Here is a 26038-nt window from a genome sequence, read left to right on the forward strand (position 1 = left end):
CAGGGGCCCACTCGGGCCCGGCGCACCTGCGGCGTGGGGCAGGGGCAGGCTCCCCCCCGCCCCGCCGGGCTCAGGTGACACCGGCCCCGGCGGTTACCCGGGCCGCCGCCGAGCTTCCTGGTTCCCAGAAGGTGCCGGAGCGGCTGTAACAGGAACTGAGAGACGGGGGGGAGGGAGGCGGTGCCGCCGCTCCGCTGCAGTCGCGGCCCAGAGCCGGGGGAGCGGAGCAGCCATGGGCCGCCGCCCGCCGCCGCTGCAGCAGCGCTGAGCCGCCCCCGCCGCCGAAGGGAGAAGGGGCCGGCGCTGCCCCCTCGCCCCCGCCGGGCGGGGTGCTTCTCCCTGGGGGCCGCCGGAGCAGCCGCCGGGGGCCCGCGATGTGACCATGGACAGCAGGTTCAAGTGAGTTGAGGGTGAGGGTTGGGGGCGGGGGGGTGCTGCTGCCAGGAGCGGCGAGTAGGCCTCGCAGCCGCCCCGGCCTTGCCGGGCCCGCCGGGCGGGGAGGGAGGGAGGGGAGAGAGGGGAGGAGGGGGGAGCCCACCCGGCGGGAGCGCGCCGCGGCCGCTGAGTGACAGCGGGGCGGGCGGGAGGCAGCGGGGCCGGCAGCGGGGCGAGGCGGGACCCGCGGCGCCGGGGGGGAGCGGGGCCGCGTCCCCCGCCCCGGAGCAGGGCGAAGGGGAGGAGGAGGCGGCGGCGGCACCAGCCCTGACACTGTCCGGGGAAACGCGCTCCCCCTCGGGCGGCCTGGCCGGGCCGGAGCCGGCGGCGGGCGGAGCGGGGCCCGCTCTGGGGCGGGCGGGGGGGCGACGGTGAGATGGCGGCGGCTCCTGAAGCGCCCGCGGGCCCAGCCCCCCGCCTCAGGCCTGGGCCGGGCCGCTGGCCGCGGCCGCCGGTGGGCGAAGGTTTGTGGCCGTAACCTGTCCGGTAATGACAGACCTTCTTGCCATTAGCGTAGGGCAGGTGCAGAAGGGATTTTTTTTTTTTTTTCCCCCCAGGAACCTTGCTTATTAGGAGCCACCCCGGTCTCTCCGTCATTGCAAACCAACAAGATGTTAAACAGGGTTTTCAGGAATTGACAAAAACCTCGGTGTAAACACGCGCTGAATTAAGCAGGCTGCTACCGGGTGGCTGTAAAGGAAATGAGAGACAGTCTGACAATTCTCAGATTAGCTTGACACATTTTTGACACTTCTAAGCGTGGTGGGATGTGAAGAGTAAACTTAGAAGCACTTTTCTGCAAAAGCAGATTTAGAGTGGTGTAGTGAGAGACGGAAGGCAGTGTGACTTCAGAGAGCTTTCATGAGGGTAGTTCAGCTGGGGGTTGAGTCAGGAGCCCTCGCTCGGTGCCCGTAACGCTTTAACCCATCCACCTGGAAACCACCCAGCACTGTACGGTCTGGGTTTTTGGCAGGACTGTACGGGGAGAGCAGCCTGAGAGTATAACCCAAGGGCCTGAGCTTGGGTAACGTCATGGCGAGATGTTGCTGCTTTTACGGGGGGGATTTTTGTGGCTCGCTGTTCTGGGTGGTTCAAGGAAGCCAAGCCTTATCAGTTTCATTTTGAACCCGCTCGCCAGCCAGAGGAGCAACGGACAGACTTTAATACCAGAGTGAAGCTCCGATATCCTGGGTTTAGGCTGTTGTAGCTCAGAGCAGAATTTGATCTCCTGCACACAGGATCAGTAGATACGGGATTTTCCCAACTAAATGCTTTAAAATGTGATGCAAGGGAAGATTGTGATAGGGGCGGGCTGTGTCTCCGTAACCTGAATTAGGCTGTCGTTGCGTATCTCGGTTGATGATGGCGCTGAGGTCAGTGGAGGCACGTACTGAATCAATTAATTTGTGACAGCTGAAATTTTCCCCAGCTCGGCCTTTGGATTTCATTCAAAACTTTCTTTAAAGAAACAACAGTGTATTAATTTGCTGCCTGCTTTATTTGAAGCATTCTAGAAACCTGGAACCCTGTCTTGCAAATTTTTTTTTTATTTGCCTAAAATTCCAGCTGACTTCAGGGGGAGCCCAACCAAGAAGGGAGTTCAAGTGTGAGCCTTTTATGTGGTTAAATAGATAATTGATACGGGTGCGGTTATACCACTTGTTTTTAATATAAATAGCAGTGTGCTTGTGAGGCAGAGAGAGGTGGGTGGTGGAGTATTGGCATTTAGAGCTGTTTTAATAAATATTTAGTTTGGGATCAGGTTGAGTGTTAATCACTACTAGCATACGCAGTTCATTATTACCAGGAGTGTATTTGCTGGAACGAGGCGTTGGCCGTCGCATGGAGCTGACCACGCCGGCTGCTGCAGATAGAGAGGCTCCATCTTCCCGGCTAGCTAGGGGCTGCGTCCATCCCGTAGTTATTGCGTTAGTGTTTTCTCACTCACTGAATCATACCTGAGATTCAGCCTTTAAAGCCAAAGTCATCTGTCAATACCTTCGGAAAGAGCTAAGCGGTTCTCAGCCTTACGGTGGGAACCGTGTGCCTTTAAAGGGCAGTGGCTACGTTTGTGGGGTTAAAATGGAAGTCTAACGATGGGCCGTTCCTATGAAGTAAAAATAAAATATAGCTTTAGGAAAGGCTGCCTGTGACTCCTTTAATATGTTTCAGATTGAGTGATAAGGGTTTTAGTAGCATTTTTTTTTTCCGGCGGTTAGGTGTGCTATGATGGAGTGACTTAGAAGCTATTTGGTATATAAGGCAGTGACAGTATCACTTAAATAAATCACACAGTTTAGCTTGTTTATCTTCCTCATTCCTATTTTAAGGCTGTACAGGGAAATGTGACTTTTTAGTTCTTCCTTAGAACTAGACTGGTTTCTAATTTCATTTTAATGACATTTTAATTTTCTTCTGTACAAATAGAATGGAAAAGATCTAACACGGTAGAAACACTGTCAGAAACATATCTATGATTAATCAATTGTGCTTGCTTCTTCTAGGGAAAATCCAGAACGTACCTTTGATTTGGTACTGAAGGTAAAATGCCAAGCATCTGAAAATGAAGGTAATGTACCATGCCTGCTCATATGTCTTTATGGAACTGAGAGGTGGGGAAAAAGAAGTTTGCATCCTGATGTAGTGTCATCTTGTGTTTTGAACTGCTGTTGGGTTGGGATTGTATGAGCAAGTGACTATGGTTGTTTTATTGCCTTTTAGCAAAACTGTTAACATGTTAATTCATAGTAGGCGTGGTTTTTTATTGTTATATTTTCGTTTTGATTGCTGTAAGAATATTTTTGTTCTGAGTGAAATACTTGCAAAGCTTGGACTTGGAATGTGTCTTCTACAGTTCTTAACTCTTAAAATGTTGATTTTTTTTTTTTAATAAGATTTCATTCTAGCAGAACAATTGACTTCTGTCAGTCAGTGAAATATTAATTTTGATCGGTTTGACAGAGAGAAAGTGAGTTCTTTGAACAACAGAAGGAGACTTTCTTTCTAACTTGTGTTTGGCAGCTGCTTTGGTTTGATACAAAGAGCAATGAGCGCTGACTTGAGTTTCTATTAGCCATCAGTTTCACGTCTCTATAAACACGTGCTAAAAGAGACGTAGTAGTGCAAGAGTTATCTGAGAGGGTTTTTTTTCCTCTTGGGTAAACAGAAGATGAGATTTCCAGTGCTGAAATTGAAGTGACCTCTAGAAAGTCTGTTGTGGGAACTCGGTTCATGCTCTCATCCGAGGTTGCTGGCCTTATAAAAACACAGGGAGAGAAGTCGTCTTGTTGGGGTTGTGTTGCAGTCATGTTAGTCTGCAACAGCTGTGTCTTAATCGCAACTGTAAAACCAATAAACCAGATCTTAAAATGGAGTATGTTTCTTATCCTACTGCGCTAACGGATGCTGTTTCCAGAGTTTACTACTCTGCCAGGTTAGAAGCCTGTAGAAGTTTATAGCCCCAAACTATTCCCTTTTTTTAAATTTCAGCCAACGTTTCTGTTAGTGGTGTCATGGGTATGTGCCTAATATGCTTACAAAAAACATTTTTGTTGAATCTAAACAATTGTAGTTCTTTAGGTCTTTTGCTGACAATCCCGACAGGCTTTTCTGTACCTGTTATTATATATTAACTATTATTGAGATATCAAGTTCCTGTACTTTTTTTTTTCTCTTCTTTTTTTCTCCTCTTCGTAAGATTGTTCATTTAGTTGTGGAATGACATCTTGGGTCAGTCCTTGGGTATTTTCACTTTTTTTTGTGACTGGCCAGCATCCTTCGGTTTGTTGCCTGCTTTTTTGATTTGCTGTTGGTGCAGTCATGGTTTGGGGAGTCAGATGAGCTTTCCTAACTCTCTGGTTGTTGTGGTTTGTATCATGGTACATTTTACCTTCTGTTCACTCCTTTTTGCAGTTTTTACTTTAGTAATTTCATAGATGATGTCTGTGAGCCCTACTTGTCTGTGCCTGACATCCCTTCCTGTGGGCCCATTGGCATCTCGGCTTAGACCCAGCTTCAACTTGCTGATTTTCTTCGACTTCCCTTTCATCCTTTCCATCCTGAGACCTGGGCTGTTGATAATCCTTTCAGGTCTTCATCTTGAAATCTTGAAAAACGTGGGTTTTTTTTCTTCTGTGATCAAAACACGGATCTGTATCCTTTTAATTCCTTTTATCTCCCTTCTGATTTTTGTTTTGCATCTTTCTGCCTCTGCTGCTGTAAGAAACCACTCCTCGTTACCTGCAGCTCTGTGAATGTAAGAAGTCTACACACCTCCTTGAGCTGCGACCTGTGTGAATGCGGAGGCTGTATTTGTAACCATGTTGAAGGGTGCGCTCTCTTCTCTTCCATTTTTTGCTATCATCCCTTCTAATCTGCGTGGGCTCAGTCGCTGTTCGTTCATGGGGTGGCCAAAGGCAGAGAGGAGGTGTGATACCGGTAGCGCTGGAGTCTGCGGTGTGTGACCAACAATGGTTTTAGGGGTGTGTCAGCTGGCCTGGAGGTTGTGTTGATTCTTGCATGAGTCCACAGATCAGCACTGACCAAATTGTGCTGAGTGAATATTCCAGTTACCATCCTGCTGTACTTGGTGACCCAGCTGGGATTCATTTTAATTTCTCTCATATTCTATGTAATTCAGGTAACAAACTCATGCCACTGAGGGCTTGACATCATATTTACCTGTACTATTATGGGCACAGGGATGTATCATTTTAATATATCTGAATGTTAAAGTTATTTAAAGGAAATTCACGAGGGATGACTGTATTGTCTTCACCGCCACTTTAGAAACGGAGCCCAAGGCTTGTCTTGCTAAACAGGGAGCTTTCAAGGTTGGTTTATTGTAAGGCCTAACAAATTTGACAGCTACCCTGTATTGTAGGTCTTGCCTTTAAATAGATTTTCATGCTAGGATAATCTTTTGAATATATCATACTTGAAAACGTGATCCATTCACCTGTTTGCCCATGCCTCTTTCTTTCTTATGAAGGAGATTTGTGTTTAAATAGGGGCCTTCTCCCTCGCATCCCATCTGCTCCGTGTGCTTCATCCTGAAGCTATGTCAGGGCTGAATTTGCGACATCACTGTCACCGGTGTTGCCGTGGAAATATCACAGCCACAAAATTATGATCTCCCTGCATGAGTGAGCAGCAGGAGGAGCCGAGTTGGGAGAGAGGAAGACCTTAATGTGACCCACACGTACCTCTAAGCTTTTCCTTTCCGAGCTTTGCTGTAGCAAAGTGTGTTCTCCTGCACTTTGATTTCCCCGTGCCAGCGTGTAACTGTTCTACCAAATAAAAACTGAGGTAGCCCTACTGCACGTGTAGCTCTTAACAAGGTGATGTTTTTACCTGGTTGCTGTATGCCTGCAACAGTGTGACATGATGAAAAATTCTACTGTTAAAATACTTCTCCAAAAGTGTATTAATTTTTAGATAACTTACTAATTATAGCGTAGCCCTCATGGAATGTTAATTTTTCAGATCTGACAGCGTCCTAGGGCTCTTCCAGCTATAAAGGATAATACATACACAAAAGGCAGCAAGGTTTTATGTATTATGAAATTTGTTCTCATATAATTCCACTAATTTTCTGCAACATTATTTTCTACTCAGTGTAAACACCTTAGAGACTTCCTGTAGGTAAATAGAAATCTATCACTTCATATATGGGAGGTAGCTCCTGAATTCTTTACAGACTTGGTTGTGCTAGCCTGTCTTGAGTTGTAGTTGGATCTGAATTTTGTTTTTTTTTTTCCATTGAATATCTGGGGTGTTTTGTTTTTTTTTTCGGTCATTTAAGAGTAGCTTGCCTACTTGAACATATATTTCTTAATACTTCTACCCCTTTCCTCATTTTGGGAGGAAGAGAGAAAAGGGTACTCTTTAAGTAAATAATCTTAAAATTGAGTGCTCCATTGGACTAGTAGCATTAATTTTAACTTTTTTTTTCGTTGTTGCTGACAAGCTTTGTTTATTCTTCACTTGGGTTTTGTTAAAGAAAAATCTGTTTATTAGAGGAACTTAATGCCTACTATGAGTGCAAAACAGGATATGATTCCCTCAACAGTTTAGAATATGTTGGTTACTGTCTTTTCAGAGTAAAGAGTGCTTTTGATATTATGCCACACTGAAGATGTCGCCTTGCACGTTGCATTGCAGCTGTATTTATTTAGTCAAGGTATACGTTCCAAAGAGGGGAAAAATCCCCTTTAGTACCAAAATCAAACTTCCTGTCCTTTGCAGCATGGTAAGCATCAGTTAACGTGATAGGTTGAAACACAGGCACTGGTTAGTGTGACAGCTTTTCTTGGGTAAATTGGTAACCTGATTCTTGCCGAAGTTTGGGATGGATTCACTTCTGTTCACCAGAGTTTGCTAAGTGGCAGGGAGATGAGTTCTCAGCTATTCTGACAGCCCTCTATTTGTTCATTGAGAATTTGGTTTGCAGTGCCAGTAGCACCTGGAAAAGTGTGTCTGCTTATCTACATATCTATACGTACACAATCGTATACGGTATGTGCATGCACACGTGTATGTCTGCACTTTAGCTTTTGGTTAAATGTGCAAAGATAAAGTTGGTACTTAACTCGCTCTGTAAGCTGTACTCCCTGTATTGATTTTTATTACAACTGGGTTGCAGAGGTCAAGCACGAAAGGCGGTGCAGATACAGCAGCTAGCAGTAGCAAGGCAACATGCAACAACTTCTGTGAGCATAAGGTCTTCGTCATTTCTGTCCACGGTTTCCCAAGAAGACGGTGACTCAAATTGGTTTCAGTTTGTGTGGTTAACAGAGTGCTGTTTGCTACACCTTCGTCTTCTTTGATGATAGCACATATGAAAAGCAGCGAAAAGGCTCCACGGAGCGTGCAGGTCCATCCAGGAAATTAAATCACCGAGTGTCTTGGTTTGGGTCTAGGACTGCTTTACTCTGCACTGAAGTTGTTCAAGTTTTACTTGAAAACCCCTTTGAAATGGCAGTTTATTTTCTGTTCAGGGAAAGAACAACTGTTTGAGCAAGGCTTGAAATTTGATTGCTTTGCCCTTGTTTCCCCTTTAAATCCTAGGAAGCCTTCCGTACCTCTAGGGCCGGATATGTGATTTTCAGAGAAGGTGTCTTAATAGTTTGTGTTGATTTGCATGAGTACCTCCTGTAGCTGATGTGGCCTGTGCCAGAATGATGATGATAACTGTTAGTGATGCATGATCTCTAGATTATTTTCTTTAAAGGGTTTTCTTTTCATTAATTTTTCAAGGAAAAGCCGTGAGAATTGATTTAATTGCCTGAGGTTTCATTGTGTCCCTGCTCCTTGCAGGGGGGTTGGACTAGATGACCTTTGAAGGTCCTTTCCAACCCTAACCATTCTATGATTTTATGATTCTATGATCTGTAAGGTACTAATAAGATATGTAGTTCCAGGAAGGTCCCAATTCCGAGAAAAAAAAAAAAAAAGAAAAAAGTTTAATGCAGTTGGTGGTTCTGCCCATGGGTAACCTGTCTAGCTTTGGTTAGATTTTGATTCTGAGTCTTCCAAAGCTGCTTTCAGGATTATGGTCAGAGCAAGCACTATTTTTTCTTCTTCTTCTTCTTTTTTCTTTTTTTATTTTCTTCACTACAGAGAGTTGTTTATTAACCACAAACTCTGAGCTTGTGGGTGTAACGTGCTGATCAGATAACTCTTTTCCTCTGCTGTACTTTTTTTTTTTTTGCAGAGCATCACTTGAATGTGATTAAAAGATAATTCTATCAGCGTAATACATGAAGTCTGCAGTATTTTTAAAAGAGCAATTAAAACTTTTGCTGTACTCTTTATATACTGCCAGCCTTTTCCACTGTTGGTTTTAACAGGATACTAATTGAGTACCTGCCTACAGAAAGTTTGGTTTCTCTAACTTTTTAAAGCACACTAAGTTCTTCAGGTGACTATGAAGAGCAGCTATGTATTGCTATGAACTAGATAAGCTTTCTTACGAGTCTCGTATTATTTTAGGTTTGTAGTCTGAAGTATAATGTTATCGTATTAGAACTTATTTTACACCCATAAAAAGTTCAAGATGCTTTTTCAGTTTGTACGATGCCATTTCCGAACATGGGCTACCTGATTGTAGTGCGAGATGCAGTTTTTGTACATAAAAAGTAAAGATTTTCTTTCCGTACTCCTCTGAAGTTTCATGCAGCTTAACACCACCCTGCCCCAACTCACTTACATGTTGTTATTTAGGTTAGTGCTATGTCCTTTTCTTGTTTTTCCTGTTGAAATTTTCAAATGGTGGTACCTAAAAAGCTTGTAGAGGACATTTGATCTAGCCTGGTTTCTCTACAGGATTATTAATTGATGAGGAGCAGAGCGTTTCACAGCCCTTTGTTGAGGATTATGTAAATGTTTTGAGGGCAAAAGCAAGCAGTGCCTGAGATCGCGCATCGTTTTTGTCTTTTTTTGACAAAACCAAGGAATGTAAGCCAGAGTTTGGCTGAAGCTCTCTCATGTAGAAGCAGCAAGCATACCTGCAAGTCCTTCAGAAGTGATAATCTTTAAACCCTCCAGTTGTATCGAAATGAATACTTTCATTATATTCACATTTCTTCCATTTAATTGGAAAGCTCCTCAGGGTATGAACAGTGTCTTCTGTCTGTTTGGACTGTCACTGGCAAAGAGTGGGTGTTGGAGAACTATGAACAACAAAACCAATTAAGGCAGTTATGATTTTGCATCTAAGATAAAGTTTGGCATTTTGATGCTTTTTACCTTTTCCTTTCATTCTCCAGAGCCTGAGAAACAGAGCATTAGTCACTCCAGCTTTCAGCTTCTCTTCGCAGATGCAAAAGCGTGGAGGAAAATGTTGCCGCTTTTCAGTGCCTCATTTCCTACAGAATTTTATTTTTTTGCCAACCTACAGAAATTCTTGGATGTATGTGTAATTTGGAGGTGGGTGCAGATATGTGCGTGTAGGAGGGGGAAGGCTGCGAGCTGCTGGAGAAAGAGGTCAAGGAAGCCCTTTCTCCTATCTCCCCTGCATTCTTCACAGGGGAGAAGAGACCTCGGTGCAAAGGGACGACCCCACTCCCCAGCAGCCGGCGGTCGGTCTCGGGAGGAGCAGCGGGCTCTGCTCTGCTCCAGAGATCCCAGCTGTAGCAACGTGGGGGCAGGCGCCGTGGTATCAGTGCTGGGAGAGATGAATTATTCCCCTGCGGGCGTTTGCCTGACCGTTTCATTTTTCCACGTAATGCCATGTGCCACTTTCGGCAGTGTGATCAGGTTTTGGGCAGTGAAATTAGAAGGGAAACACTTGATGAGTTAACAAGTTAATATTTGTATTAGCTATAAAAAGAATTTTGTGTACACTTCAGTAGAATGAACATACTGGTATTAATGTAACTAAGTACCAGCTGGAAACAGCAACCTTGTCATGTAATGTAGTCAATCAGTATGAAAGCTGACGTTTCTGTGCTTTTTCAAATTTAATTTTGGTTTTGTTTTAGTACCTAGCTACTTGAGATGGCTGCCTGGGGGATAGTTTGTGGGCTTTTAATTGGCTTGTGTTCGGAAGTGTTAAGAGTTTGCATATTTTTTGGAGTTGATGCCTGCATGCTTCTGCCCTCCCACACGCTGAGCAGTCCATCTTGCACAGAGGTTCATCCGTTAAGGAGGTTATGCTGCTAGCTCCCTTTATATATAGTTTAATGACTGGTCTTTTGTGTTCGGCGTATTTAAAATGTGCTTAAAAAGCTTTGAAAACTGGTTAAACTTTCAAGGTTTAAAATACTTTTTGCAAAGCCACAAGGCACTTGTCTCTCTGGCAGCGACCCGAGGAGGCTGAAGTGGAGGGTTTCCTGCCTGGTGCACAGCAATAGTCTTTTCATTCTGCTTCCTTTGCCGCTGGTGATACGATCTGGGGATGCAGATACATGTAGGTGTACGTGCTCATCGTATAACTGCTGGGATAGATATTGTAAATAAAATAAAACATGATCAGAGCTACAAAGGGAAGAGCTATATAACTGTTCACAAAGGGCTTAAAACCTCTTGAAGTCAAAATAATTTTTCCTAGTCACTTTTCCTAAGTGCTACTGTTATTCCTTAAAAAGATTTTGTGTGGTAAGAGCAATTTGAGCATAGCAGCACTTTGCAACTGACTTGTTAAGAGTCTGTATTTTCTGTGGTGGGCTTACATGTGTTAACTCCAAGATCCAGGTAGGAACGTGATAGTTACAGGCACATGCTAGGGTGGAAGATTCTACGTGACTGACAGATAAAATACTAAAATGCTGAAAACATTAATGTCTTAGATTTGCCTTTGATGTTTTTCCCTGTATCTTGGAACTGTAGCTCTGCATTTAGAATGGGATAATTTGGGTGGACAAAGACTTCTTACATTTTGTGATTCTGGTTTAGGAAGAAAGATTAAAACTTAATAGTGAACTTTATATGGAAAAGAGAAGAGAAAAAGCAGAAGTGGTGAGAGAAAAAAGGCCTGAACAAGATTTTGGGTGTGGTATCTGCGCTTCCTGAGCTGGGAAAGCCAAGGCAGCAGTTTACAGTCATGCTGTCTTCCTTTGCAAAATTCTTAATCCTCGTTTGGAAGGTACTGTCCAAGTATTAAAGCTTTAATTAGGAATAAGGCTTGAACAACGCCCTTAGATTACGTTTCCTAAGTTTGAATCTGGATCTGGTTTATTTACACATTGGAGTGGGTATTCAGATGTAGATCAAAACCTAGCTAAAACTACAAACTTGTGTCTGAAAATAAGTTAGGGTTTCTGTGTTTGCTTTAGAACATATTTACAAACTTTAATACAAAGTTTTAGTCATCACAGAGGCATAATCGTCACAACCAAGGTATTTTGCCATAGCTGGTTTGCCATTGCAGTTTTCCTTAAACTCAGAATAGGAAAGAGTGACACAAAGAATGATTAATGCTTCTGCTTACCTTCTAGTAGAGAACAAGAAATTCCTATTCGTCTGACTTCAGATGCTGTTCACATCAAGGGTTTTATTTGTTCTACCATTTGAACCTGTTTTAGAACACATCTCAATATCGTAAAGTTACAGTGTTGTAGACGGAGTCGCCTTTGGGAGGAGGCGGTTCTTTTGCTCTCTAACAGGACGAGCTAAATGAAAAAATGTCCTGTCTTTGTATTTAAATACAGGATGCTAAATGTTCGATTTAACGTAACTGCATTGTGAGAATGCACTTGACACAGAGAAGCCGTGCTAATTACTGTTATAAGACACAGCATCATCTCCCTCAGAAGCTGCAAAGGAAAAGGCAGCGGTTTCCAGAAGTTGAGTTGCGGTATTGAAGAACGATGATAACTTTTATATCCTTGGGTTAAGATGCAATATAAAAAAGCAAATGTGAAAGAGTGTTTTGTTACAGTGAATGTGTTTATGTTCTGTTTAAATGCAAGCTAAGAAAAACCAGCAGCGTAGAGGTAGAAGACGGGGATTCTGTGACAGTTGTGAAGTTAGCTGGAGGTCCGCAGTGAGTCTGAAATGATGGAGTGAAACCACTGCGCCTTTAGAGTGACAAGAGGGAAGCAGTTAGTGTAACTTAGCCTTGCTAGCGGGAGCTGATCATTTGTGCATCCTCTTCCTAACCTTTGGAGGTCATTTGGCTCCTAAAATGCGCGTGGTTGCAGTTTGTTTGTGTTTTACTTAAAATAGCCAGCATGGCTAAAAGCAGCCGGTGAGGCAAGCATCCTTCCTGCTGCGGGTGGCACCTGGCTGCTTGCTCTGTGGGTACGCTCGCTCTTCAGCCGGCGGGGCTGCTTCTGGAGCTGACAGGAAATGTTTCTCCTGCAGGTCAGGTCGGGAGGGACTGGTGGCATTTTCATGCCGTGCAATGTAGCGTGGGTTGTTGTTTCATCTCTGAGCGTTAATTTCAAGTTTCTGGGTTTGTTAAAAGAAATGACTTGCCATTTCAGGAAACTTTGAAAAAAAAACTAGGGATGCCCTTACTCTGCCCTGCTGTCTTTTGGGGCCTCTAGGGTACCCTGAGTGTTGGAATTGTGTTAGGGTTGTGTTAAACTCCTTGTCCTTTTTTTGAGGGAATGACTTCGACAACTTCACTGATGCCTTCCAGTGGAAGTGAAGTAGGGTGAAGGCTGGAAATAGAAAGATTAGTGAATGGATGTTGGCTGTGGATGGCAGAGCTCCTGAAGCCAGTAAATCCACGGTGGGCAAAGCTCTTGGATGATCTGCTTCATGTATCTTAAATAGATGAGGAAGACCTGAAACTGCAGCATGCTTTGAAGCTCCAGAAAGAGAAAAAATACTTTGCTTTGGGCCCTAAATTACTTCAGTTCAATCTGTAGGCTTGCCTGGCTCTCTTGACATGGGACTGAAGGTGTCTCAGCTCTGAAACACCGCTTTTCCCCACATTTCCCAGAAAACTTCTTGGTTACAGCATCTGCCGTCTGTATGGCTTCTCCTGTGTGGGTGTTTTGGTTGGCGGTACTTTCTATGATTGCTTGACTCCTGTAAACTGGAAAATACTCTGGTAATCTGTGTGAAAATGAAGATACCTTGTTTTAAGTCGTTCTCTGCAAAAGGAGTACCTGGTAGAAATTTTGACTTTCTAGTGAACAGTGGCTGTACTTCATACGCTGTCCAGATTTTAAAATGCTCAGTAGTCTGACTAAAGGGAGGCAGAAGTAGTCAGGATAAAAATTTGTCTGTGCGTGCAGTCACTTCAGTAAGCTGTGGCCTAGGATTGCAGAACGATCTGTGCCTTCACCAGTTAACATCACCATTAATGACTGGAGTAGAAGAGGCTCTGAAATGAATCCAACTTAGTTGTTTTCCCACAGCCACGTTGTGCCTTAAAAATGTGATGGGATTTTATAAACTGGTAAAAGTGAATTTTCTGCTTCCTGTCCCATCGTGTACACTCCTCCTTGTATCTGAATAGGAACAGGGAAACTTGATGCTGATACGTGCTGCTAGGGTACTTCTGCTACTGGAGTTCTGCTCCTTTGGCTTTTAACGCTAGAAATTATTTGACGGAGCGTGACCGGTATGTTTTAAGTGTCAGCATGTCTTGAAATCTTCATTTTTCAGTGAGCAAGACAAAAAGTCTTGCTGGGGCAAAAATTGCCCAAACAGCCTAAACAATAGTTGCAAACAAAGTGATGTTTCGAAGTGCTCTGTATGCCATGAGGCCAAAGGGATTTGGGTATTTTCTTTTGGTTTTTTGGACATGTGTTTAATGTTGCTTTGGATATGTAGAACAGTATGTATTACTTAGCATGGCGGTTAATATAGCAGCTGTGTGCTTGTGGGTCAGAACACAATGCAAACCATGGAATAAATACGAAGTGCCTAATCTGGGATAAATATTGAAACAGTTGAGTGTTACAGAAAGTGAGAAGTTTCTATCGATTCATGTTCCAGAACCTCATTTTTTTCTTTTTAGGACCGAGGAGTATATATTTAGTTAATTTGTTTCATGGGAACATTAAAAGTCATGTCGTATATGTAAAGCAAAAAGTAATGATAGTGTACGCTGCGTGTTATCCTAAATTAATATTCCTGTAACAGAGCAATACTGATCTGTTACAAGAAAATAATACATCCTAGAAACCAAAGAAACCACCCTTGAAATAAAAATGGGTAGTTCTAAGGTTTAATTACCCCATCGTATTCATACTTTGTTCACCAACATTTCTTGAGGATTTTGTGTATCAACTGGACATACTGGAATGATGTGAGTATTGCAAAGTGTGAGATTTTTATTCCCAGATCTACTTTGAACACCGATGGCTGGGAAAGATGAATTTGAAATCAATATTTTCAGCTTCATTAGGTGGTTCTTAAGAGAATGTTTGCTGTGTAGCAGCGGTGGAAAATGGTGGCTAACTGACTAACTAACTAACCCTGACTCCTCAAATCTGAAATTCTAAGACATTATAATAAAACTTTTAAATTATCTTCAAATAAAATATATGAGCAGCAAAACAAGAATGCTCTTTCATATGTATTTGTGTTAGAAGTTATGGGCATTGATAGAATGCGCAGGTGTGTGGATAAAATCTGCTTTATGTATGATGAACTGCAGTCCTCCCCTTTAGAAATTCCTGTGCACAGAAAACTGGTCACATACCTGGAAGATGTGGTGGTACGGAGTGCCAACCAAGTCTGGTTGTGAATGGTAGCGTGTCAATAAAGCAAAGCATTTTATAAACAATAGATGAAATAGCTTCCGAACTTGTGGCTAGATGGCTCAGTAGTTATTAATAGGATACAAAATCTTTAATCTCTGGAATATGTTTACAGAGCTAGCTCTCGGGTTTTTTTTGTCTTGCCTTTTTTTTTTTTTTTTTCCTTTGAGTGTCCTGTTTTTGTCCATGCTTCCTCCTTTGCACGTGCAAGGTTTATGTTTTCATTTGACTTAGCAGCTCTGAAGGAAAAGGATGAAAAAAAACCCCCACGCTGGAAGGGCCGGACATAATTCTGGATCCATTTTGGACTTCGCTGATGTTGAGCTTCAGCCGAACTGGGGGAAAAAATGGTTGCACAAAGGTAAAACACATATGATACGTTAGCTGGATGTGCAAGCACCAGTTGCTCCCAAAGGGGGATGAAGAAAGGCAGGATCACGTTGCCGAAAGCCCGAGTGATGCGTTACTGTGGGCCACATCAATGAGCTTTACTGCTCATAAGCATCCATTAGGCAAGTTCTGCAAAAAAAAAAGCCAAGTCTTTGAATAGCATTTTCCAGGAAATAGGCGCTTCAGGTCTGAAATGAGTGACTAATACTGAGCGCGGTGCATTTCTTGGTAGTGGTTTTCTGGTGCTAGTAATAATCATTACTGGCTTCTGTTCCGTAGCCCGACTTTCCATGGGTGGCTAGGAGAAAGGAAAAGCTCTGTTAGTTACTGCATGGCTGCACAGGAATTGTGTAGGTGTAACTGAAGTAATAGCGAGGGGATGAGTGCTCCTGCAACTGCCACGGAGAAAATGGCGTGTATATGCTGGTTCTTATTGCCGGAAATCAAGATTTAAGTGCCTTTGTAGAGAAGAATTCTCCTAAGTTAGCTTTTTCTGTCCCTAAAGTAAATATTTTTTTAAAAATTTTTAAATAATATCAGAAAATCACCTAAGTTTGTTTGGCTTTGTTCATGAGTGACTAAAACCTTAATTAGCACTGTATTTGGCTGTAGTTACAGCACCTCTTAGGAGCTCCTTTCAAGCAGGAGCCAGTGAGGGTGAAATCTATGGTTAAGCAACACTTCACCTCAAATAATCTTAGGTTTGGTGGGCTGTGACTGCGACCGCCTTGAAGTGCTGTAATATCCACTACTGAAAAAGTTAAACAAGGCTGTATATTGTTACTAACTGCACCACAGCAGCACTTCAGCTGCACATCTGTGTGGAGGTTGTAACTTCTGCTGACCTGTAACTTCAAAAAGAAAACTGTTCCAGCCTTTATTCTAGTAGAAGGTTTACCGAATGTTAATGTTGCCTGGTGCAACAACGCGTTTACAAGGTGCTGTTTCAAGATACTCGTAGTCCAGGCAGGGAGATGAGTAACTGAACAGATAAAAACTCCATGCCAATTCACCCATCGCTCACCAGACACATCCTCAGTTCCTTACTGCCTTGTCACTCTGTAAGGAATAGCAGTTGTGAGGATGGTACCTGCTCCGCTTGCTAGTTTTCCCATTAGGGGCTTGGCTGCCTTGCCAATTTCTTCTGATCCCCTCTGCGGCAGGGGAAGCTGAAAGGACTCCCGGCGCCTCATGCTACTGTCCCAATGTGGCTTTGCTTCTCTAAACTTGTCCTGTGGGGAAAAAAAAAGCTGGCTAAGGAAAACTAGTGGGTTTCTGTGACTGTTAACAGGTGAACGGTTCCCCGCGGCATACGGGGAGAAAATCCAGTGAGCAGTGACTGACTGGAGAGAGGGAGCGGACTGGGATTGCGCTGGTGTGTAGCGTCACTCTTCGTGTCCTAGAGAGGAGAAGGTTGTTGAACTCCGTGCTCTCAAAGAATTCAAGGTACCACGCAGATGCGTTAATGTTGAAGATAACAGAGAGAGTTTACTTGATTCTTTCTTTTTATTCAGTACAAGCTAGGTTGATGTGGAGGAGCAGTGAAGTAGACTATGAGGTTCTGTTAGTTGAGGGTGAAACTTGTACCCCACTCGTGTTTGTTGCGTTTCAGAGCATCTGATAATTGCTTCTGTCAGTACCAGGCCAGTATTGCTTTCTATGTAAAACACGGGATTTAAAAACAGATCAATGTTTTCTATAAAAACGGAGAAATCTGCTGCGCTTTTTGTTATCCAAGCCTTCCTGTAGATTTAGCAAAGAAACAGTAAAGTGCAGGTTTTTTTAAAAAAATGTTGTAGAGTTTCATTCCAAAGACAAAACAAGTGATGTATTCACTTACTGTTTATTGGAACCTTTTTTGGGGGGAAAAAATGGACAGTTTGTAGTCAGAATTTTCTCAGGTACTTTTCAGATATTACTGGAGGATTATATTCAGTAACATTTGTCTTTTTTCCTTTTAAATTTAGCTGCAGGGCTTTGTCGTACTTGAAATGGCTCATGCTTTGTACCACAGGGTGAAAACTTACCCCTTGCTACCTGTAGAACTATAACTCCCATGTTTGGGAGCAGTTTTAGTAGCTGGCTAATTGTGATGAAAATTATTAAAGAGCCCAAAAGCGATGGCAGATGAGTAATTCTCTGTGTATCCGTCGGTGTGAAGAAGGGGTTGAGATGTACATTTGTGTGTAGTTTTACTTTCTAATGTCTGGTGCTTCTAGGATGGTGCAAGTTGCAAAATTGTTTAGATGTTAATTTGATTATATGCTTGTAGGTCAGGAATGCAAACCAATTTAAGTAATTTTCTCTCTAAATTTTAAGAAAGAGCAAGATGGTAAAGAACAGCATGTAGATGAAGAAGAGGACAAAGCAGGTCAAGGAAGTCATCTGTGTAGGGAGATTCTTAAATAAGTCTTTTGTGTGTTTGGTTTATAACAGTCTATAAAATAGATTTTTCTTAGCACATCAGAAGTGAGAGTTCAGTATCTTTCTGAGTAGCTTAATGAAATACCCCTGTACAGTGCAGTTGGTTCCTTGTTTGCTATCTTCTCATTTTTGGTTTTAATTTTGGGTGTAAGTGTGTGTGGGAGGAAGTTGTGACTGAGCCTTTTCGTTAGGGCTCTGTAATTTGAAGAACAGAAATGTGTTCTTAAATTGCACTTCTGCGTTTGAAAATTTATCTTTCAGATAAAGATGTTACTTCTCATCGTCAGGACAAGCAAATATTCTGGTGGGTTTTTTTGTTTTTTTTTTTTTTTTTCATTGCAGGTGAGTTATCTGTGCATTCCTTGTTGTTTCATGCCTACACGACCTCTGTGTGAAGGCATGTGGCCCCTTCCGTGAAGCTGTTAAAGCACCGGCTAGTAAAATCAGCTGAAGTTAGCCACAGCAGGTGTTGCAACTTGGTGTTTTGGTGGTACTGGCCAGCATGATCTGAATCTGCCTGAATTATCCGGATCTCAGAAGCAAATTTCTTCTGAGATGAGCTAAACTCTGCTTTCCAGATCTGGCAGCTTAAAATCGGTTTGATGTGGCTGCAAGGAGCTCAGCGTTTAGTTGTTGGGAACAAGGCTGCTTGGAACAAAACGCCTGAACCCCCAGTCTAGAATGTGAATCCCTTCCCACACAGGATGCGACTTCTGTCCTGCATGGATCCAAAGCTAAACCTTCACCAGTTTCTAGTGGTCTCCAAAAGCGTCAGGCCCCTTTATACCCCTGGCCTGGGGCAGTCCTGCGGTGCGGAGTCTGCGAGCTGAGTTTCCTTCTGTTTGTTTTAAATCCCCTACTGTTGATTCACTTGGATTATAAGTTTTGTATTAGAAGACGTAGGGAGTAATAATTTCTTTTTCACCCTCGCTTGCGCTGTGGGTGATCTTTTATCCTCCCGCAGCTGCCTCTCTAATATGAGAGTGTAACTTGTTGAGCCTGACCATCGCTAGGTGCTTTTCCACACCTGTGAGACGTCCTTTTGTAGTCTTCTCTCAGTTATTTTTGGTTTTTGAGAAGAGGATGGTCAGAACTGTGTGAAATGAGAAACGTGTTGTCGTGTTAGGAATTTCTATAGCAGCAGAGTGGTGATTCACAATTTTTTTTTTTTTTTTTTTTTTACCCTCCAAGTGTTTCCTCACTTTTACCCATGGTGGAGAATCTGCTGTTTATTGTCACCGCTCTTTCTCATAACGAGATTTTAGATACACAGAGTTGTTTGTAGCTAAAGATATTAACACTAGCAGTCACTAGGTATGACAGCAGCTATCCTATGTGGGACTTCTTTTTTTTTTTTTTTTTTTTTTTTTTTTTTTTTTTTTTTTTTTAAGGGCATTACGAGGAACATTAAAATACTGGGACCTGTGTGGCAGAGGGAGATGATGGCATGTGCCTGATGTCTGATATTCCATGAAGACAGATAAATTTATTTCCTGTTTTCTACCTCCTTTGCCAGTCCAGCCTTTTCTGCCTCTTGAGAGAGCTGAGGTTACTGTTATTCCCACCCTGGGGTGTTGCAGTTACATTTGTTTTCAGGCTCTGGAGTCCTGTTGCCTTCTGCATTCGGCTGCCGTGACCGGGTCCTGTGGCATAGCTGGTAAGGGATAAATGTAGTTGATTTTTTTTTTATTTTTTTCCTGTTATGGCAAGGATGCTTTCACACATTCTTGTTTCATCACAAAACACACTTTAAAAAAACAAGCAAAAAAACCCCAAATCAGCAAACACCCTCAGGTTCCCCCAGTCAAGCAACCTATGCCAAACAACAATCCATTTACCTCTTGTTTTGAGACGCTCCTGCTCTCTTTTCAAAGCAGATTGGTGAAGTTGGTGAGAGATGCATTTCCTCAACTGAGGCTAGCAAAGCCTCAGGAACTCCTTCCAAAATACCCACTCAAGAGAGGCCGTAAGAACTCTGCAAAGATGCAAACATCTATTTGTCTGCAATAAATTCTTTTCTGTGATTCACAATATATCATATGCTTATTCAAACATTAAAATATTGCTCAGATCTAGGTGTCTTTTTTTTTTTTCCTGGCCTGCCTGTGTTTTTTTTTTTTTTTTCTCAAGATGAAAAAAAAATATTTTTAATGCTGTTCCACTTCAGTAAACTTTCTTGCCACTGTGTATTATTTATGCTACAGAAATGCAAGTGGTATGAAGAAACAAAGTAAGTCATCGCAGTGTGTTTTGTTCCCCGCCCCCTCTGCAAACCGCATGGTTTATTTGCACTCTAACTTTATACATGTCCTTTATGGCCCAGAGTTCTCCTTTTTTGACGGCAAGTGGTGCTGGGATAACTGGGACAGTGGGCAATACTGATGCAATGCTTTCCCTTAAGTCTGGAAGACAGATTTCTTTTCCTGTGTCTCAAGTGTTGCCTCAGTGTATCCTTACTCAGTACAAAATTAGGCTCTGTAGACATCCAGAATGCAAGGCGCTTGCGTATAATTTAATAATCTGTGTATTATTTTAAAGACGCACACATGCAATAGCCGCTTGCTAATAAAATGCATTTACTGACCCATGAGTGAATTGATCCCTATGGCTGTTTAAAGCTTAGGGCTCTAAAAGTTTTTCTCTTATCTTTATGTTAAACAATGGAAAGTTTTACCGTATGTTCAAATAACGTCTTCATCAGGTTCACAACAGGATACCATAGTGAATTTTCAGTTGAGTGCTTTACAGGATTTTCTTCTTGCTGGCTGGTTGGGTGAAAGTCTAGACACTGAGAGACGAGGCGTTAGAGGGGCCTCACAATATAGTTATTGTGAATGGTAAGTAGGAGCAGCTTCCTCTGATGTACGGACCCCATGCCCAAACCAGTCGTACAAAGGCTTAGCTTTTGTTCGAGGGGATAGGGGCTAATCCGAATGCTGCACACTGTGAAAAACCTTTTATGGAAGGGGGGAAAAACTTGCCTGGAAGGTGAGAGGTCAGCAGTTTAACCTCTGACCATAAAATAAGAGACTAGCGAAGAATGGGATGAACAAGGGGGAAAAATACTTGAAGTACTCCATTCTTTGTTTATCAAAAATGGGTCAAGCAAATGAGTGTCAGGAATGGTTACACGAGCTCTGATGGGATGCAAGTGAGTCTGAAGATGTGCACTGCTTTAGCTGCCCATTGCCACCGAGTTTGGAGCTCGATTAAGAGATCCCCAGATGAAAATCTAATCTTTCAGCAACCCTTAAAAGCACAGCTGCGCTGCTCTTCTCCTCCCCAGACCAGCCCAGGTCCTTTTTTAATTGAAATTTTTAATTCTAATCTTCCTTTGCATAGATTAACAACATTTAGCGTTTGGCCTTTTAACAGTTTCCACTGCTTCTGGGCCGTTTTTTGAAGCTCGTAAAGAGGCATCACCATAATAACCTCCTCACGCGTGTCGAACAGGCGGTGAGATGGGTCTCCCCAGCTAATGCCGTGGAGCTTTGGGTGGTCAGTGCTATTGTACAACAGCAGGGGAGAGCTGTTTCCAGTCTTTGCGCAGAGGGAATATGGAGGCTTTCCCCTCTGATCTCATTTTGGTATTATCGGTGCTGGGAATTTAGTCACAATCCAATTAGAAATGATGGAAGTTGTGGTAACTAATAGTTAAGCCTGCCATGTTCTCAGGTCCGCTCGTTTGGAGTAATTGGTTGCGCTACTCTTGACTCAGGCTGGCAGAAGATACCAGCAGTGATTAATATACTGGGGTGTTAAAGCTCAGCTCCCTGCCGGGCACACAACCCTTCCTTGTGCTTTGCTACATCCAGCCCCTGAGAAGCACTGCTCTCCTCCCTCCTGGTCTTGCCCAGCACGCAAAAAAAAGTGAAGAAGCCGTAACGCCTTGCTCCTGCACCTCTGGAAGTTTTGTACTTCACTGGACGTAGAAGTGGTTTATATGCGAGGTAAATTCCCCTTCCTGCTTCACACAAAGGGATTAAAGCTGGGCTTTGTTGCTGACCCTCTCCACATGTCACATTTTCAAACATTTGCTTCTGACCTGGACAGCTTTAGGCCCCTGACATGAAGAGAAGTGATCAGTAGCCACCGGCATTCCTCAGCCAGCCAGCGGCAGGGCTTCAGCACTTAGGGAAATACAGTTTGGTAGGCATTTCATTTTATTTGGGCTTGGAAATAGCGCGGCCTCAGACTTCATGCTTTGTCTGACCCTTGGCTGAGCTTAACCCTTCATTTCTCAATTTCGTATAGACATCCATCTTTCTTTTTTTTTGATTGTATAGGGGAAAACTCCTCAGAAAAGTATTACTGAGTGTGCGTCAGTGATCCAACACATCTTCAAGTGGGCGAGAAGACTCTTCATTCTCTTTACATCCTTAGAAACCCTTTCGGGTTTCCTGATTTCAAAACATAGTGTTTTAGTGGATGGCTTGTCAAATCCGCAGAGCTGTTTAATAAATCCGTTTTAAATGAAAGGCTTAGGGTTGTGGCTGTTGCTGGACATACCTGTGCAGGTGATTCCTGTTGCTGTTGAGTGAACATAAATTGAATAACCCGTTATACTCTATTTCCCTTGCTGTGAATGGCTTAATTTTGTAACTTTTTCAGAGGGTAGCGTTCTGTATGAATTGTGACCTTTGAGACTTTTCAAACGTGACGGGATAAAATGGTGTTCTCAGCCAAAACGGCTGGCATTTTTGCCTTTGGGGAAGCATCAGAAGTTAAAAGGTTGATGCATTTTAGAGTAGATGACTTTTCAGTGTTTTGTATTTGAATTTGGAAAACAAGAGATCTGATTTTTCCCTCTAATTATTTCTTCTGGAATCTGAGCCTCTTCTATACCCTTTGAAAGGTGACTGATGATGCCGTTGTGTTCTAGAATAGCATCTCATTGCAACATGTCTGTATTTCAGGCCAAAATGGGTTAAAACTGCTCCTGTGTGCAGTTCATATCTCATTGCTAGGTTCTTTTTTTCCTGACTGATTACTACAGTGGTAGAAAATGTGATAAAAATTACTATATGTGTAAAAAAAATAATATTTCTAAGGTGGTATTACTGGTCGTGGGAAAGCAAATGGCAAAGGAGCGTTGGACTTGAGCTAGAGCGGGAGTTTATTTGTGGAATCTTAACTGTCTCTTTTTCCTGAAGAAAGGACGTATGCTAGACAGGTGTAAGCAGAATGTTGTTCTGTGGAATTTACCCACCCTGAAAATAAATGATATGCGGGTGGATGGGGCTGTAGGCTCCAGTTCTGTCCTGAACGTGCTTTTCAACATAGGTGGACAAGACACCCAGCTTACAGGCCTCTTGTTTTGTCTACAGCAGGTTAGTCTCCTTGATGGGAATGAAGAATTTTAGCAATAACGAGTCATCTGAGATAGCTTGTTAAAGTTAGGATGTGATACTTGCACATCCATGATTCTTCAAATCTGTTTTCAGTCTTTTCAGAGATGAGTGGGTTGTCCCTGCTCTGGCTTATTTTGTTTATCGGAGCGACGGAAGGCTCAGGATAAGAGAGTAGTTACGAGATTTCTTGAGAGAGAATGTGTCTTTCCACTTGAAAGGTGCAGCAGTGTTTTCGTACCCTGTATATTTTCGTACTAATTATCAAAACAATTAATTAAAAAGGTGCTACAAAGAGATACCTTGCTTTGTATAGACATAATTTACAGATACAGTGTGTCCCATTGATTATGAAATTGTCGCTACGGGTGATTACGGTTAGACTTCATTAATAAAAAAGGAATGAGTTATCTTGAAGCAAAGCAAGGTCTCTTTTATCTCACTGCGTGTTGAGCTGTTCCTCATGAGAAGTGCGTGTGCATGGTTAATGATTCGTTTCTTCTGCGGTGTAGTGTATCTCAGCGCAAGAATTTGCCTGTCTGAAAGCATTTTAATACTTCCTCTGAAAATATACTTTTATGCCTTATGAAGACTAGTTGGCACCTGTGATTAATTATTAGTGTTTGTAGCTTTTTTTGTTTGGCTGATAAATGACCAGTGAGACAAGGGTATTTTCTTGGGGCCCATCTGGTCATGACTTAAATCTGTGTTTACAACAGGAATTATTGGCTTTCAGCATTGGTTTCAACTGTTGGTCTAGGTTTCACATACAAAAGAGAGATCAACTATTTCTCCTAAAGGTGAATTTCATTTTTCAGAAACAAAAGGAAAAATAAAGATGAAAGCTCCAGACAGTTACCAAATTGTTACCAAACCATACTGATGATTCAGATCTTTAAAGCCTTCCTGTGGTGGACATGCAGCCGTGGCAGCAGTACTGCCTTACTGGTGGAGATGGCGGACGTATGGGAGAACAGAGCACGGGTGTGAAATGACTGGAAGCGGTTGGTGATGTTGGGCTTGTAGGTAACCTGAGGTTTGTCCAATGGTCTGCGTCAGGGAAGGCGTTGGAGAAATAAACACAAAATGGGTGCCAGGATCATACAGCCCATCCAACATGCGGAAGACGTAGTAGCATCTGATCGTTTCGTGCAACTGCTGAACGCAGAGAAATTGTGCAATGAGAAGGGCAGTGGTTGAGAGGAGACCTTTGTATGAAAAATTTATTACAGGTTAATGTCGTAAGTAATATTATGTGCAGCGTCATATATTTCAGCTTGTGGTGCATTCTGTGTGTTGATGGCTGTTAGTGTTGTGCAGGTTTATCAGTGCATTCTGAAATGTTAGCATCAGATTTATTAGGTAAGCCGATGTTTTTAGATGAGACATAACCTTAATTTATGCTGTTGTTGATTTATTAGTAAGTCATTCCTTGTTCTTTGACATCAATAATAATAATACCACTTTTTCCCTTACTAATGTTTTTGACTGCTGGGTATCTGGTGCATACACATGCATTACTCATGGTTTCCCTGTTCTCATCTCACTTCTTTCTGCTGTAATGCTCTTCGGAAAGTAAAATTAAGACTTTCATTACTTCAAAGGCAGAAATATTCAGTTCAAACATATGGATAGCCCATCTTTCTGTCATACTGTTTTCCTTCCTGTGTTCCTTATCTGCCTGTCCCCAAAACCCATTGCTCTTCCGAGTGCACACAGGTCTGGTTCCTCTCTTTTTTTCTACCCTGGGTGGCCGTAACCACTCTCCGGGCCATTTCTTTGCCTCTGTGACCAGACAACCGCCCAGCCGGAGCCCTCAGCCTGGCTGGTGTACCCTGGCTTTCTGGTCAGCGAGGCTGCCGGCCCTGGGTCGGGCTCCCAGCAGCGTAGCTGTGTCCCTTCCAGGGTGCCTTCACTGATGTCACTGCTTCTGGCGTACGTTCTTGTACTCCAGGACAGCTAGTCAGAATGCAGACTGCTGGAATGGGAGAAGAGGGCTTCTGACCTTGCCTTCTAGAAGGGCTTAATTTACAAAGGATGTGTTGAGTTTTCACCCCATGTGGGACAGGCGAATGCAGCGTGTTGTTTTGAACTTTAGCTTTTTCTATTAGGGTTAAATATAGAATCATAGAATGGTTTGGGTTGGAAGGGACCTTCAAAGCCCACCCAGTCCAACCCCCCTGCCAGGAGCAGGGACATCTCCAACCAGATCAGGTTGCTCAGAGCCCCGGCCAACCTGGCCTGGAATGTTTCCAGGGATGGGGCATCCACCACCTTTCTGGGCAACCTGAACTTCAAATATATTGTCTGCTCTTATCACATTGTTAAATTAATTTTCAGTATGTTGTGCACAATTTGTTTGAGATTCCACTGGGTGAAGCAGGCTTCAGGCATTGAGGTTTCATGAGATAAAATAGAAATAGTTTTGCCCTCTAACCACATCACAGTTACCTTGTGATGGGTTGTAAGTTGAAATCAGGCATCTGCATCACCCTCCTCCTTTGCTGTTCTGAATACATAGCACTTTGAAATCAGCAGAGAAAACCGCTTCTGTTTTACCCCTGAAGTGTGTGATATCAAGAAATGTCTTGGAGAGTTTTCTGGCTTTGGGCTTAGTAACCTGCGCAGCTTGCAGCCCAGATCTGTCTCCAGGGCGGCAAGACACAATGCTGATCTGGTTGTAGCCCCTTTGCATCTACTGGGATGCTGTTTGTGTCCTGTGTGTTACTGACCCCACTCTGGCAAATAATTGGGAATTTTGACCCGCGTAACTCTAAGTACCTCTGGGAAAACCCTTTGACTTGCTTTTACTTGTCCTGTGTGTATGTGTGGCCTGAGCTTGATGGAAATGTCCTTTTTTAAATGCATGTAAATGTTCTTCTGAATCAAAAAGAATTAATTTTTCCGAGATCAGCTGATATTTGTGAACCTGGCATGACTTGCTGAAGGCCATGCAGCAGGTAACTGGCAGGACTGAAGTTCAGAGCGTGCGTTTTCTAATTCCCGGCGTGTTGTGCTGCTGGTTGGGCCCGCGTTCTCTGAAGCAAAGCGGGACAAATACTGTTAATGAAGCTGAACAAAAAAGAATATAGTTTGTTGTTTTTTTTTTCTTGCTGCCCTTTATAACTACTTTGTGACTCTTCAGAGCTTTGAAGCAGTTGCAGAGAAAGGTGCAGGGGGTGCAGTTACGCCAGAGTTTGTTTTAGTAAAAGATCGATGCATTTTCCAGTAGGAAAACACCAAAGAAATAAATTGGATTAACCTTCTGCTGTGCATGTT

At 42.9% G+C, this 26038-nt stretch overlaps 1 protein-coding gene across 3 annotated transcripts in view; it reads left to right on the forward strand.

Annotated features, from left to right (window-relative positions):
* The first annotated feature begins 242 nt into the window (after nt 1-242).
* The window catches only part of DENND1B (DENN domain containing 1B), a 145184-nt gene continuing 119388 nt past the window's right edge, over nt 243-26038 (forward strand). For all 3 annotated transcript variants that reach the window (XM_086753071.1, XM_086753072.1, XM_086753073.1), the window contains exons 1-2: nt 243-399; nt 2940-3004. In XM_086753071.1, the coding sequence (XP_086609197.1) occupies nt 383-399; nt 2940-3004 (82 nt within the window). In that variant the 5' untranslated portion in view covers nt 243-382. The remainder of the gene's footprint in view (nt 400-2939; nt 3005-26038) is intronic.

This window comes from Chlamydotis macqueenii, chromosome 8 (assembly GCF_036417535.1).
Source record: "Chlamydotis macqueenii isolate bChlMac1 chromosome 8, bChlMac1.mat, whole genome shotgun sequence".
Classification (NCBI taxonomy): domain Eukaryota; kingdom Metazoa; phylum Chordata; class Aves; order Otidiformes; family Otididae; genus Chlamydotis; species Chlamydotis macqueenii.